At 39.9% G+C, this 15,461-nt stretch overlaps 2 protein-coding genes across 2 annotated transcripts; one reads left to right on the forward strand and one right to left on the reverse strand.

Moving 5' to 3' along the window:
* Nucleotides 1-8,115: 8,115 nt before the first annotated feature.
* On the reverse strand, nucleotides 8,116-11,759 carry LOC120546560 (leukotriene B4 receptor 1-like). The gene has a single exon (XM_039781550.1). The coding sequence runs from the start codon at nucleotides 10,998-11,000 to the stop codon at nucleotides 9,948-9,950; it is 1,053 nt and encodes a 350-aa protein (XP_039637484.1). The 5' UTR covers nucleotides 11,001-11,759; the 3' UTR covers nucleotides 8,116-9,947.
* A 74-nt stretch (nucleotides 11,760-11,833) lies between these two features.
* Nucleotides 11,834-15,459, forward strand: LOC120546559 (serine protease 23-like). Its single transcript, XM_039781549.1, has 2 exons — nucleotides 11,834-11,964; nucleotides 12,579-15,459. Exon 2 carries the CDS (start codon nucleotides 12,583-12,585, stop codon nucleotides 13,981-13,983), a length of 1,401 nt encoding a protein of 466 aa, XP_039637483.1. The 5' UTR covers nucleotides 11,834-11,964; nucleotides 12,579-12,582; the 3' UTR covers nucleotides 13,984-15,459.
* Nucleotides 15,460-15,461: the final 2 nt, after the last annotated feature.

Consider the following 15,461-nt stretch of genomic DNA (forward strand, 5'->3'; position numbering starts at 1 on the left):
AGAAAAAGAGAAAATCTGGACATATAACTAGCTAACTAGCATGTTTATGGTCACATTTCAAGCCAGTTGGGTTGCACTCAAATTGTTTTATTTATTCTTTGCAAATAAAGTTGACCACTCAAACTCTATCTGCCATCATTCAGACTTATTGATTTTTCAGATACTGCCATTGATTCAACAGGTTGTGTGCTGGTGAACAAAATGAACCATTACATGTGCCAATTCTTCATACAACCCAGTTTAAAAGCATGTATTGTTAATACAAAAAAGAGACATGTTGCAGTGGTTTAAACATTTAAATTAAATCTGAGTTGCAAAGTTTCCCCAGAAGTTGTTTAAAATAGTTTGCCATCAAATCTCTTTTGGGGTTGAAAATGAAGCAAGAACAACCTCTGGAAATATGAATTGGTGTGTGCATCTTCTGCTATATCACTTCCTCATCTGAGTGCTTGACCAGCTAGAGGGCGTTGTGTCTGAGGCGAGGTTACCATGCAGCAAAATTGCCCTTAAATTACACTGATGCAAGCTTGTAGTGTCCCTTTTCAAGGTCCTAAATCCTCATAATCGAGATAAAGACACTGTTATTTAGCGCCACAGCATAAGATGAAATGCAGTTTAGCAAAACGTCTGTCTCCTAAAAAGAATACATCCCAGAAAATATTGGCCTGTGTCTTCAAATCATACCGTAACCAAAAGTAACTAGTTTTTGTCCCAGATTAGTTTCTATAAAATGCTCCTAGCAGGCAACTGTTTTTCCTCACAATTCAAAATTTTGTCCACATGATATTAATATAATGCACAATGATTTTATTTTCCAAGATGTCACATGTTGTAATTACACCAAGACTACAACTCCCTGGCTGATTGCATTTAAGCTACAGACAAATACGGATCCAATTAACTTCCTATTTTAACAGGGCATGCGTGAGTCAGTTGCCCATGACTCCAGTTCTCATTTAGTCCACTTTTTCCCCTTTTGGCAAACATGCAGAGAGTCATTGTTCAGCAAGGAGGGAGAGAGAGAGAGAGAGAGAGAGAGAGAGAGAGAGAGAGAGAGAGAGAGAGATACATTACCTGGCCAAAATTATGCAGACACTTGAGTATTACATCCAAAAGAGATGCCTTCAGCGATAGGTGCCCCACTGTTCTGACTGAAGACAGTCTCTTCAGCTCTGTGAGTGCTGGTGGACCCCCTCCTGTTTTTTTGGGCTTCAGATTTTTTTGTTTTGGGCTAAAATGGAGTTCGAATTTGTTCGTTAAGCACAAATTTACTTAAGACTTACATGCATAAGTGTATTTAGTGTTATTTTCATTTCAGTATTGGTGCTGTCAAAGGTCTCAAAGGTTTAGGGGCTCTAAAACGCCAGAGCAGTGTGAATGAGGTGTAAACGTAGCAAAAGATATTTGTTTTTAAAACAATGTAACTGTAGCCTTAGTCAACCAGAGTTCAGGTTGGAACTCAGAGTTTGTCAAACCTACTTTCTGAAATACCCCTCAGGCCTAAACCTGCTTTTATGAGTGAGGATTGGCCTATCTTGCCACACATCAGTAGGTTCATGTAAGGATTAAATGTCTACAGATCTTTCCAAATGCTAAAAATATGGTGGTGAGATTTGTGATGCAAAATGCGAGTAAACACAAAAGCACACACAAGTGACCCTTATCATGGCAGAGAGTCTATAAACAGAAACAATGGACCATACACACACACTTGTACTGTAAGACACAGGCAGATAGAAACGCACACACCAAAAAACATACCAACAGCAGGATGGACGTCCAAGTCTGACAAACACGCCGCCACATCTGTTTTGTTTTGGAATAATAAACCTCTTCCTGTTAGAGTGATGAGATGATGACAGTCAGCGCACATGTCAGCTTGTTTATCAGAACTCTACTTATTAGAGCACAAAGTGACATGAATGCACAATGATTAAAGGTCCAATATGTAATATATTTACTGTAATAAATCCAAAAATGACCCCAATGCGTCATCAGATATTAAGGAAACATGCTCAGTTACTTTGCTTTTCTGACAACAATGCTAATGCCAGTATTTTCTCCTTTTGAAATTTCCATTCAGTGACAGAATTTCTGTTTGTGTTTTGGCCTGCGTGTTGTTATCAACTGCCCAGTTTGACAGCTAGGCCGGTTGCCAGATATATCGGTAAAAACGTAAACCCAGCGCGCTACAGCTGTAACGTTAGTACAGCCATGAAAGCAGCAAACAAACAAACGAACGGGATAAACGGAGATAGATTCTACCCGACCTAAAAAAACGGCATGTTTCTAAGTTGCGTGACCAGAGACGTAACAAACCCCGGGTAAATATTGGAGATGTATTTGAAAGATGGAGACAGCTTAGAGCCCACTCTAAGCTACTCTAAGTGTACGCACATTGAATTATATAGCTAGAGTACCCGAGTTGGTTACTCGCAAAAACAATTGAGACACAGCCAGTAAAGTGATCCCGACTGGTCCTGGCTGACGCCACCATGTTAACCCTGCTAACTGCCAATGTTAACGGAGGACCAGCCAAGCGGGCCACGGCTGTTTGCAATATGTAGCCTGTTCAGGCGCCGTAGCCGACAAGTTATTTTAAGCCAAGAGAAGGGGCCTGTAAATCGGGAAGATATGACCGTGAGTTTGCAGTGTGTAATTCTAATCCAATAAAGTGTGTTCAGTCGGGTGGAGAGGACGGCAAGGTAGTGTTATTTTTAGTGGATCTCACTGTAAATCTAAGCCGAGGAAGTGTGTCTGTCCGTCGAGTGGAGGGGACGGCAAGGCTGTTGTGTTTTTAGCGGCTCCTACCATAATTCTAAGCCTAGGAAGTGTGTCTGTCCGTCGGGTGGAGAGGACAGCGAGATTGTTGTGTTTTTAGCAGTTCCTACCGTAATTCTAATCCGAAAATGTTTGCCTGTCAGTTGGATAAAGAGCTTTGCGTGAGCACGGGCTTTTATGACTGTCAATATAGCCAGCATCTAATGTTAGCTACACCACTTTGCTGTGAAGTAATGTCTGGCTATGTGAGACAAGCATCTAGCAACATTGTTGTGGATGCTGCAGTCTCAGCCTGGCAACCGAGTCTGGGGAGGAGGGGGCAGGGGAGACGACTCTCTCCACTATTTTGAGTTTGTACTGCAGTAACTATTTTAAACACTAGCTATCAGTATTACATATTGTACCTTTAATGAGAAGACAGAGTCTTGCATTATTTCTCGCAAATGGACACTTGATCCTGTTGCTGACTACAGTTTTTGGTTCACTCTCAGCACTCATAAGTCTCATCAGCATTGTTTTCAGTAACAGTTGTTGCTACGCTATGCTACCTGCCTAGCACCAAAATACAGACGGACAAAGTTAGCAACTAGCTAGCTGATGAACATTTAGCAGCTATAGAGCCAGATTTTTCGCTCAGTTTGCGTTGACCAAAAACAGATGAAATTAATGCTAATGTTGTTTTAATTAGGTCTCGGTGCGCTTGTTTGGTCTGCTTTTGTGATTGCTGCATTCAAACCTGCCCAAACTAACCACACCAAGGGGGAAAACAAACCACACTAAATGAGGCAGGTATGACTGGCCCCGAAGACAAAATATTTTGTTATAAATCTTGTGAAAGTAATCAGTGTCTAATACAAAAAACAACTACATTAAACGCAACAAGTAACCGGAATTATTGAAAATAACTTTTAATTTCCTAGGCATTAGCATTAGACAAACTTTACATAACATTAAAACCTCCAACCCACCCGAAATATTGATATAGTCAAATGCAACACATCACCGCAAAACCAAAAGTTGATGCCTTAATAACCAGTTGATATAATGCACATCTAATTGTGGAATACTTGGCATCTAGTGGTCAGTAAAGCTCTGGTGGGAACCAATCATGTACAACAACCATTGTTTTTGAATTACAATGCAATTAGATTATGAGACATTCTTTTTCTATGATCTGTTTATAACATTACTCATGCCCAAACGTATAACATCTTTAACCCTTTGTTAAGTTGTCTGAAAGATTTAAAGTGTCTGTATCTGCTGCCTGTATTCTGCCCGGTTTAGTCCACAGCACAACATTGTTTTTCTGTTAGCTAAGAACTACACTGGCCAAGCAAATACACACCTATTTCTACAGAACAGGCCTGCAATATAAATCTTCCACTGAGACTGCTGAAAGCCAAAAATCACAGTGAGCTCAAATTGCACATAACATTGATGTTCTCCATCCATTTCAGAGCTGTGGCTGATTTGTTTATCTCTCTCTCTCTGAAAAGATGTTAATGAAGGCATCTATAGGCAGCTATAGTAAAGTCCCTGTTATTGAGGAACTCAATTTGAATGTCCCTGAACTGATGTTTTAAAAAAAATGTCAGATCTCATTCAAATGAAAACAACAAGTTTCTGGAAAGCTGTGTTGCAGTAGACTGTTCTGTTGTCTGGATTATTTCAGGCTAATGCATGCTTGCTTTTCATCCAGGACTTTTGTATTTTCTTTATATCAGCCAGTCAAAAGCTTACAGATGTGCCTCTTCGCTATAATGTAAAAAAGGAAAGGCTAATCACTTTTATTCAGCTAATTTAAGTGTTAAACCTCCAGTCATAAAATGCTTGTGGGTTAATGTGATTGCTCAACACAGCCTGTATTTGATTTACAGGGTGACGCCCAGCTTAGTCTCTTTCAACAAGTCTCTTAACAAAAGCAGGTATTGATCATGTTGTAGTTTATGGTTTCAAAATAGGAATTCACAGCTATTCACTGAAAATGGTGTGTAGGAATGTCCGTGCTTTTGAGTGTTATTGTGGCTCATATGGACGTATAAGTGGATGCACGTGTGCAATCTCTGTTTTTAATTTATGCATCAAATGCATTTTCTACACATATACATTTATATATATAGCAACTTTAAACATCTCAGATGCAAATGTGCATTTTACTCCACTACATTTTTCCGACAGCTTTAGTTACTTTTCAGATTACAAATTTTTCATATCCTTCCTGTCCAGTGAAAACCATGTATCTCCAGATTTGGTGATTTGGAATGTGAATGTTTCTGATAAACTGAAAGATGAAATTTTCCTTTATGGGTTGAGCAAATTATTCTACTTCTTAAGCTAAATGAAGTCTTTAAAAAGCCCCTTGGATCAGCTGGAAAACCCATCGTCACAAAGCTGAAACCAGTGTGAAAAGTTGACTTTTTAGAGATACGTGGTTCTCACAGGACAGAAACGCTGCAAACATATGGTGATCTTATTAAACATGATGCATTGCTGTAGATTAAACTACCCAACAGTTTACAAAGCAGTTCAAATTAGCACAACCTTAAACATATACAGCAATGAAATGCAACATACACATTAATTCAGCAGTAATATTAATCCACAAACATCATATAAATAGGAAAACACTGACAGGTAACATTTTACTGCACAATGAGTACTTTTACTTTCAGTAAAGTAAGGTCGAATGCAAGACTTTTACTTGTATTGGAGTATTTTCACAGTGTGTTTTAGTACTTTTACTTTATTAATGGATATGGTCTTCCACCACTGGCATTATGTGTGAATTTGCTTTGTTTACCATGTCAGACATCTCATGACTTTACATCCTGCATACCCTGAAAAGTAAACAAAGAAGAAGCCACTCATCCAACATCACTCCCCCCAGGCTGTTTCAGGAAGCAATCAGATCATTGTTATTGTTTCAACCAATATTGTGGTGTACTCTGCACACGCTGCTTGATTATAGCTTTTAGTGTTTAATACCTGTCTGTTTAATACCTGTCTGTCTTTATGACTCTTTTCACTTGGAATGCTCTGTCTACATAAAACAACTCACCCAGCAACATGTATGCACACGAAGAATTTACCAAACACTGCTAACACACCCACACAGTCCTCTCAATATTGATTGTTTCATCTCGCAAACTTTTGAAAAGAAAGCATCTAAACGTCAGTGATTTAGAAAAGTCTCTAAATTGACATAGCTGTGTTGATTTATACTTGCAGCTGGAGATATCAAAGCAGCCGAAGGTTACGTTATTAAAAATATCATAAATGCCAACTCAGCAGGTTACGCCGAACCTGAATATTCTATATTGGGGGGGAAGGGGGCTTTCCACTTAGCTGCTAAATCCCACTGAAGCTAAGAATTACGATAGGACAGGAACCAGTAAAGATCTATAACATGACACCGGGACATGTAGAGAGCCAAGATAAACCAGCTCGTCTTCTCCTCCCTGCTTTCTCCTCACACTCTAGAGCACCTGGCTGCTCTGAAGACAGCCAGCTGGAAGAGAACTGGAGGAGAGAAATAAATAAAAAATTACTAGTTGTCTTTTGTTAAAACTCAATAAAAAGAATGAGGATAGATTGAAAGAAAGGGCAGGACGGGACAGATGAGTAACTGAAGGATGAGGAGAGGGGGAAAGGCCAGCAAACCCTAGATGCGTGAGAATAGAGGAACGAACAGGCAGCAGTGAGTCATCTACCATCCCAGGGCAATAATGTGACTGTTATCACTAGTCCTCCACAGACCTGACCCAACTTATTTGAAAAATTCTCATTACGTAACAGTAAGTTTCTTTCCCATTGATTTGCTTCCCACATCTTCAGTTATTAAATTATCTAGAAAAATAAAAAGCATTTTCCTTTACTGACTCTAAATTGGTTGTAGGCCTTTAAACAAAACCACAAATGATTTTCCAAAGACACATAGAAAAGCCCTGTTTCAAAAGAATAGTTTTACATTAGAGAAATACACCTGAAATACACACTACGCTCTTTTTTGCAAGAGTTTTATGAGAAGATTTTTGCCACGCTCATATAAATATGACGCTATTATGCCAAGAGACGGTTAGCTTAGCTTAGAATAAAGACTGGAAATGGGAAAACAGCTAGCCTGCCTCTGTCTGAAGGTGACAGAATTAAAGTGTAAAAACACTATGTTGCTGGACTATTTCTTGCCAGTCACTTCCTTTAGTCGTCTTCACTGCTACAGTAGCTAGCTCATCCCCCCCATTTCCAGTCTTTGTGCTAAGCTAAGCTAACCTTCTCCCAGCTGTAGTTTCATATTTACTGTACCGACATGAGAGTGGTATCGATCTTCTCATCCAACTCTCAGCAAGAAAGCAAATAAGGTTTTTTTCCCAAAATGTAAAACTATTAATTAAACATCAAACAGGACTAAGCTTATTGCATTATAATTAGCTTCAGAGTTTTTGTAAACACGCCCTGATTAGATGGGTAAAGCAGTGAGTTGGAATTCATCATGGTGCAATCTGAGTGACTAGAATCTCATTATAATTTGAAAAGTAATTTAAAATGCTAGATGTGATTCATAGGCATCATAACCTTAATTACACCATCATGTATTCTTTGCATGACTGAACTGCATCTTTCACCACGCTGTGTGCAGTGCATTGACAGAGAAATAATAAAACTACTAAAATTAGTTTTTAGGGAATTTTGTTTTCATGCTCACAAACAAAAAAACACACCTCTACACTGCCAGACTTTCAGCATGCCCATACACTTAAAAATGATTCCTTATCAGATGATTTCTTACTTTGTCTGTCGAGGGTGGGGATAACCCCCCTTGTGTGAGCTACAGATCATGAAAATTGTAAGCGAGCATCTTGGCAGCAATACATACACTGAATTTAGAGGAAAAGTCATCCTTGCATGGGAAAGAGATGCTTTCGTTGCTGAGAACCAGCCAGAGAAAACCCTGCCTGGGCCCAAAGGAGCAGCTGGGGGAAATACTGAGTCACAAACAGCACAAACACAAACTCTCTCCCGCAGCAGTCCTAACCCTTTGGTTAGACTGTTTTTTATTAACAGTGGCGTCTAGACAGAGTTCAGCACAAAAAGGGTTATGAGTTGACCCAGCCGGTGGAGATACTCCAGGAAAAAAAAAAAACTCCTCTCAGCCACGCACACAGGGGAAGACCCCCCTGAACCTTCTGGTTCACCAAACATATCAAAGTTACAGTTCCAGTCGCGCCAGAAATTAATGAAAAGAAGCGCAAAAGGTGAAGGCTGGATTGCGTGTAAAGAAAAGGACAACAAATGGATGCAATGATGGATGTAGCCAACTATCATGAGACACATCAGTAGAACAACAAAGAGCTTTATTTAAAAAATGATCTGCACAGCAATTAAGCATATTCACATAGGCCGTAAAGGAAATTAAGTGAAACATTTAACAATAACAAAGAAATTCCCTAGAAGAATATTTGGAAGCACACTGCTACTGCACGGGGAGACAGCTTCTCATGTACCGTTAAAGGTGCTGGCACACCAAGTAGACCGTTGGCCATGGGTCCAAGTCGGGCCGACGGTGAGCGCCCGTCGCCCTAGTTTTTGCAATGTGTCACGCACCGAGAAGCCGGTAGCGAGAAGCCAGGAAGAAGACATCCTCACAATGACCAACATAATATTTGAGCACAGTCACAGAAAGAGTTGATTATAAACAGTTAGCGTGTACTCAAGTACTGTACATAAAAAACAAGGTATTTATACTTCCATTTTATGTCACTTTATACTTCTACCTCACTTCACTTAAGAAGAGAATATTGTACTTTTACCCCATTGCAATTATTTGACAGCTGTTAGTTTCTGGTTAGTTACATACTGTACAAAATATATAAACTACAGTTACAGTAAACTAGTTAAAATGACATCAACCTCAACCAACTACAAAAGTAAAAGACTGCTTACTTATCAGTAATAGTTATTTAAAGATTTAATAATCATATAGCCTACTGTAACAGTCACATGGCAGGGACATTTATCTGCACTTTTCCTTTTGATACTTTATGTACATTTTGCTGATAATACTTCTGTACTTCTTACTTCCTGCGAGTTAGACGAGAAGATTGATTCCACTCTCATGTCTGTACGATAAATATGAAGATACTTCCAGCAGCCGGTTAGCTTAGCTTAGCATAATGATTGGAAACGGGGAAACAGCTAGCCAGCCTCTGGTAAGATAACAGATTAGTGCTAAGTTAGCCAGCTGCTGGCTGTAGCTTTGTATTTACCACACATGAGTGGTTATCAATCTCATCCTTGTATATCTTTTGTTTTATGTAACATTTTATATGTTACAGTGTTTCACAGTTTACTGGAAACAAACATATATACAATATACAAAACACAATAGCTGAAATAGTCTGCCTGACAATATGTCTAGCTTCTACTTGTCATAGACAAAAGGAAGAAGAATAAAGGAATCAATAAATTAGTTTATACATCTGCTGGTATTATCAGTAGAGCACACTCTTCCTCTCTCAATATCCTTCCTCTTGTGTGTATGTCTGTTGCTAAACATTAGAGACAAATGGTCATTCCTCTTGTTGGATGCCCTCCAACACAAACATTTATTCAATCTTTACATTAACTGTTGTTTCCTCTGACTGGATTGTTCCCTTAAAAGCTAAGATGTGATAGAAAATGTAATTATCAGTAAGAAAGGGTTGTTTTACCACATACACATCCACAACACACACACACACACACAAAAAATACATGTATGATGGATGAAGTAGAAAAACATATTTCTGTAGATTATGACCTAAATTCATTAAAAACATATGTTGAACAGGAAATCAAAGTTGTATTCTAAATGCAAATGAATCAATAATTTCCACATTGTTATTTAACTCTTTGCCTGATTCATTTTACCAAACCTTTATTTTTACAGCTCTGGCTGAGGACCAGTTGTAATCAGCAAAAAAATCCTCATTATACCACAAATCATGCACAGCTCTCTGTTACAAATGAGAGAACCACACCCTCAAACTGTGAATCAGCAGGGAAGATTAGATATTTCGACTAAAAACACCTTATTTCAGGATCTGGGCTCTGGTGGCTTTTCATCGATCATACTAAATCAAATGATTAGACTTCCTGGAACGGTGAGCTTCTGCATAATAACAACAGTATTAATGTTCTCTTTTCTGGCACACAGTGCACTTGTTTCTAAACGCAAATGCATAAAGGAGTGGATTCAGGCAGCTATTCACAAATACCAGTGCTCCAACAATGTCCCTGTTGTCCGTGTAAAACTTAGACAGGCCTTTGTTTTTGAGAGAAACAGCAGCCACGCCAAGCACATTTGTGATATGATATGGCATCCATAGGACAAAAAAGGACACGACAATACTTGTGATCAGCCGGGTGGTCTGTGCGTGGTTGAAGAAAGCTGCCTGGTTCACTTTTCTGTGAAGGCCGATGTATGAAAATGCCACGACAAAACAGCAAAGAAATCCTGTCAGGGTTTCTGTCAGCAGCACGGCCTCCTGCTGGGCCGGGGAAGAGTAGCGAAACTTGCAGCGTATCCAGTTCTGGTCTGGGGTCAACTGTCCATTCACTAAACCTGGGATCGACAGGATCATTGCAGCCAGCCAGAGCAGAACCAGCACCCTCTTTAATCCTACGTGATGGAAGTACCTCTGCAGGTACACCACCTTTAGGTAGCGCTGGACACTCAGCACTGTCACTGTCATTAGGCTACCATAAAGGCTGCAGTACAGCAAATATGATAGGAGCTTACAGGCCACCAGGCCCAGTGTCCAACTGTACAGTAAAGTGTAAATCCACAGGGGCAGGGGGAGCAGGCAGACCAGGTCTGATATGGCCAAATTCAGCATCAAAATCTGGCTCAAACTGGACATGTGCTGCCAGTTTGGTCTGAGGATGATCACAGCGATGTTTCCAGGAACTCCCAGCAGGAAACAGAGGGACAGCACCACTGCAGGGGCCAGACTGCTGGAGTCCCAGGAGGCAGGAGATGGATGTCCAGGAGAGGAGGAGATGTTAGAAATGACCACAGTGGAGTTGAGTTGTTCCATGCTGCAAACTTGCTGCCAGACAAGCTGAATGTGCACCGAGCGAGTGATGATGGAAATTGTGTCAGTCAGTCGAGTTAGAGGAACAAGATGTTCCATTTTTATGCATTGCAAAAGGAAATCACAAAGAAACAGTATTGTTGACATGCAAATGAAGTTCCATCATCGTTGCATCGTTTTGCATGGCTTCATTATCTGATGCTTTTTTCCAAATTTTATTTCCGGCAAGTTTGTTGCTTTCACCACAACACTTTCACAGAAGTGAAACCATTGTATGATCAAAACTAACCTGAGGACTACTTTTCATATATAGATACTGCAACAGTGTCAACTCCACATACTCGATTAGGATAACAGTATTTGTCAAACATGATGTCAAAGTCAAAGCATTTTTCCCACCCCAGTCATTTTTATGATAAAACAACTAATATGTGAGCACATGCTTTTACCCTAAATGTTTATACTACAATATATTATATATTCTAATAAACCTTCCATGTTTAAACAAAATAATCTCACCACAAGGTCCATTTTGTGTGTGTGTGTGTGTGCGTGTGTGTGTATGTATGTGTGTGTGTGTGTATATATACACAAATGTCACCTGACATAAATCTAAATCTAAATTTTTTGACCACAAAAGCACCGGATAAACACGCGCTCAAAGGCAACATTTTGTCGGTATATCTCTGTAAATAGCTTTACATCTAAATTAATGTCCTACTATTGAAAGCGTCACTGTTCTGCGCGTATTCCCGACGTAATCAAAATATTTGCCGAATCCGAGAAAAATACCCCAAAGTCTGTCCACATGGCTCCACTTTTGACCTAAAATGTAATGTCATGACATGATAATAACCTTCATTCATGCATGTCCCCTCCTGGCTGACTCCCCCCCCCCTTCTGGCTGTTTGCTCGTCGCTTTTTTCTGCATCAGAGTGGGAAGTAGATTTCTTTGAGGATTTGCACACAGCTTCTCCTCGCGCTCCAGTTTTTTTTTTTTTTTTTTAAAGTAAATGATGGAAGCCAGTCTGCTGGAAGCCGTTTGGATGGAGAGGATTTCTTATTAATGAGAAGGACAACATTTACTGGAAGTTTAAATTAATGTTTTCAGGTAAGACAACATTTAAGACATTTCCTATTTCTTTACAATCTTTTCAAAATAAAACCACACCACCATCTTATCTCTTAATGTTGTTTATAAAAGCTATGCTATGCTTTCTCTCTATCTTTTTTTTTTATTTATTTTTTTATTGTTTTACCAGTACTGTTTCTTCTTGGGTTTCAGACTAGCTTACTTCTTCTCTGGGATGTGTAACTCTTTGAATATGCTAATAGAATAATATCATACTTCTAGACTTTATTAATATCTGAAAATAGTCAATGTCAGTGTGTTACTAAATAAATGTTGCATGTAATAACGATAGCATTGCCTGTATTTTGAACTATGTATCATATTCATTTAATTGCAGACACCTCATTTGATTTAAAGTAACATATAACAGTTACACTTTACTCCTCAGTGGTTTATTGTTTAGAAATTAAGCTTATGCGCCCTCTGCAGGCCACATAGTATATAAAAGCAACATCATATAGTATGTGCTGTGGGAACAATCACAGGATTTTTTTCTCTTCACCAGATAAAAGCATAAGAGATGTTTGGATCCATGGCATTTCTCTCTTTCACCTTGGTATTTGAAATTGCCATATCTGTGTCTCTTTTTTCAGTGGGATGGGACTCAATCACTTCCTGTGTCTGCTGCTCTGTGCAGCAGCCCTGACAGTTTCTGGAGTTTTTGCTAAAGATGAGAACAGCGAGGCGAACAGGTGGGCCAGGCAGAGCCTCCCGGTGCTGCTGGACACACACACGGTGCCTTTAGACACCCCTTTGTTCACAGGGCAGCAGGAGGATAAGGAGAGAGGAGGGACAAAGACACTCTGTGGAATAGAGTGTCAAAGTAGCCTACCACCTTTGGACCAGACTGAGCAAGAGAGGATTCTGGGATATGAGACAATGTATGAGAATGGCACTCGCACACATACAGATATCAGTTTGCAGGCTTTCAACAAGACGTCTGCAGGAGCACCAGCCCACTCACCAGCTCGCACTCGCAGGAAACGGCAGGTTTATGGAGCAGATGGACGCTTTGTGATCTCTGACTTGTATTTCATCACCAACTATCCCTTCTCTACCGCTGTTCGTCTCTCCACTGGCTGCTCTGGAGTCCTGATATCCCAGAAACACGTGCTAACAGCGGCACACTGCATCCATGATGGGAGGGACTACCTAGGGAGTGCCAGAAGGCTTAGAGTTGGGGTGTTGCAGCTCAAGACTAAAAGTAGAAGAGGGGGTAGGAGGAGAGGAGGGCGGCGGAGGGCTGGGAGGAAAGAAGATGGTGAGGAGCAGGTAATGGAGGAAGGTGAGGAGCAGAATAGTATAGATGGAGATGTAGTGAGAAGGAGAAAGGGAGGCAAAGGCAGGAGACGCAGGGGAAGAAAAGAGGGTGAGGAGGGTGTAGCTGAGTTAGAGAGAGAAGGGAAACAAAGAAGTCTCAGCCGTATAAAACGTAGTACTGAACCCCAGAAGCAGCCTGTCTTCCGTTGGACACGAGTCAAACAAACCAGAATCCCTCAAGGATGGATCCAAAACAAGAGCTCCACCAACTCAGTGTCCCCTGACTATGATTACGCTCTCCTGGAGCTGAAACGGCCCCTCAAACAAAAGTACATGGAGCTGGGAGTGGCGCCCTCTGCCACCCCCCTGACACGGATCCACTTCTCAGGCTATGACGCCGACAAAAGCCTGCTGGACGGGCGTGGAAATGAGAAGGTGGTTTACCGGTTTTGCTCGGTGGCAAACACGTCTGACGATTTGATGTACCAGCGCTGTGACGCTCAGCCGGGCGCCACGGGAGCAGGTGTTTACGTTCGTCTGAGGCAGGAAGTGGGAGAGGAAGGCAGGAAAGGGAAGTGGCAGCGGAGAGTGATTGGGGTGTTTACAGGCCATCAGTGGGTGGAGGTGGAGGGCGGTGAGCAGAGGGACTTTAATGTTGCAGTGAGGATTACTCCACCCAAATATGCCCAGATCTGTCACTGGATCCATGGAGATCCAAGTCTCTGCAAAGAGGTTTGACTGCAAAGCGATGGATCTAGAAAAATATTTGTTGTCAGTTTCAAAGAGACTCAAAGATCTGGGCTGAGTGTACAGTATAAAACTTTTTTTTTTTAAGTCTTAAGAATGGTTCTGAACTTTGACTTATGACTTGAATTTATTTTAGTAAAAACTAGGACTTAGAAACTTTGTACAAAGAAGCTAACTTTTTAGCAAAGTATGAGTGTGAATCCTAAGTGCAGACTGAAGTGTTGTCAATTAAGGACTACAATCATGTCTTCCCAAAATGCACTTCCTGAAGCACTTCTGCTAAAAGCACGCCTCAAAAGGTTATATGTCATGGCTGCATCACAGCTTCATGCTTGATGCACACCTTGTCATAATTAATTAATAATTATATATACGCCAAATATATTGCAGCCTGCAAGAAGAAAGCTTATAGAAGCATAATGACGATGTTAATAAGTGCTGTTTTGGGGTATTTTAAAAATCCTAAATGAGTTCATGAAGAACATAATAACCATTTTAAGACATACTTATCTGTGGAGGCACCATCAAATGTTTTTTATATGAATTAAGTAAACGTTTAATAGTTTATTTCCCCCCCGAAAAAAAAAAGCACATCATTACTATCATGTCATTACATGTTGTATAAGAGTGTGGGTATTAGAACAGATGTATCTTTTATTAATTATCATCCTACATTTCCAAAATATGGAAAGTGTGTAACCACTGCCTCAGCTGGTCACTCCTAACTAATGTAGCAGACCTCTGGAGCTGTTTGGAGTAATTATAAAACCAAGTCTTAACACTTAATATTATTCATACATGGCACTTATTCTTAAGTGTAAGAATAAGAACAAAATTACTGTAATTTTTGACACATTCAAGACCAAAATTTCACTCTGAGCAGCATCATACATACCAGCCCTGGAATTTTGATCGGAGTTTGTCAGGCAAATCTAAATCCAGGAATGCTGCACATGTCCATGGTTCTGGATCTGTGGCCTGTTCAGCCATTTATCAGTTCATTAAGAGGATATAGGCAATCCTTGTGAATGAGTCACAAAGGGCTAAAAAAAACATGAGAAAGTGTTTGAATTTGAGTTTCCTTGTCACCTTTTCTAAAAATCACATTTGTTTGTCTGTCTCTGAAATACCTAACGTACAGTATATAACTCTGAATCTTTAATTATGTAAAAAAAGAAAAGACAAAACCCTATTTTTTATCCTATGTTGCACAATGTAGACATTTTGCTTTGTTTAATTTTGTATCGAAACATACATAAGTGAAACCTGTTGGTCCTCATTTCACTTCATGTTAAAGGAATACTGGGTCCACACAACATATATACGTATTTTCTAATGTTTATAATATCTTGTATTGTAATTTTGTCTTATTTTTTAACTGAAATTGTCATGCCACAAACATACTTTCTTGTCAAAAGAAAGAATTCATGCTGACAACAAATAAAAAAGCAGAACAGTAAGTGATAAGC

This window comes from Perca fluviatilis, chromosome 18, assembly GCF_010015445.1.
Source record: "Perca fluviatilis chromosome 18, GENO_Pfluv_1.0, whole genome shotgun sequence".
NCBI classification, from domain to species: domain Eukaryota; kingdom Metazoa; phylum Chordata; class Actinopteri; order Perciformes; family Percidae; genus Perca; species Perca fluviatilis.

What these genes read in the sequence shown, in the direction of transcription:
- LOC120546560 (XM_039781550.1), bottom strand. Translation starts at nt 11,000, where the DNA reads ATGTCAACAATACTGTTTCTTTGTGATTTCCTTTTGCAATGCATAAAA.
- LOC120546559 (XM_039781549.1), top strand. Translation starts at nt 12,583, where the DNA reads ATGGGACTCAATCACTTCCTGTGTCTGCTGCTCTGTGCAGCAGCCCTG.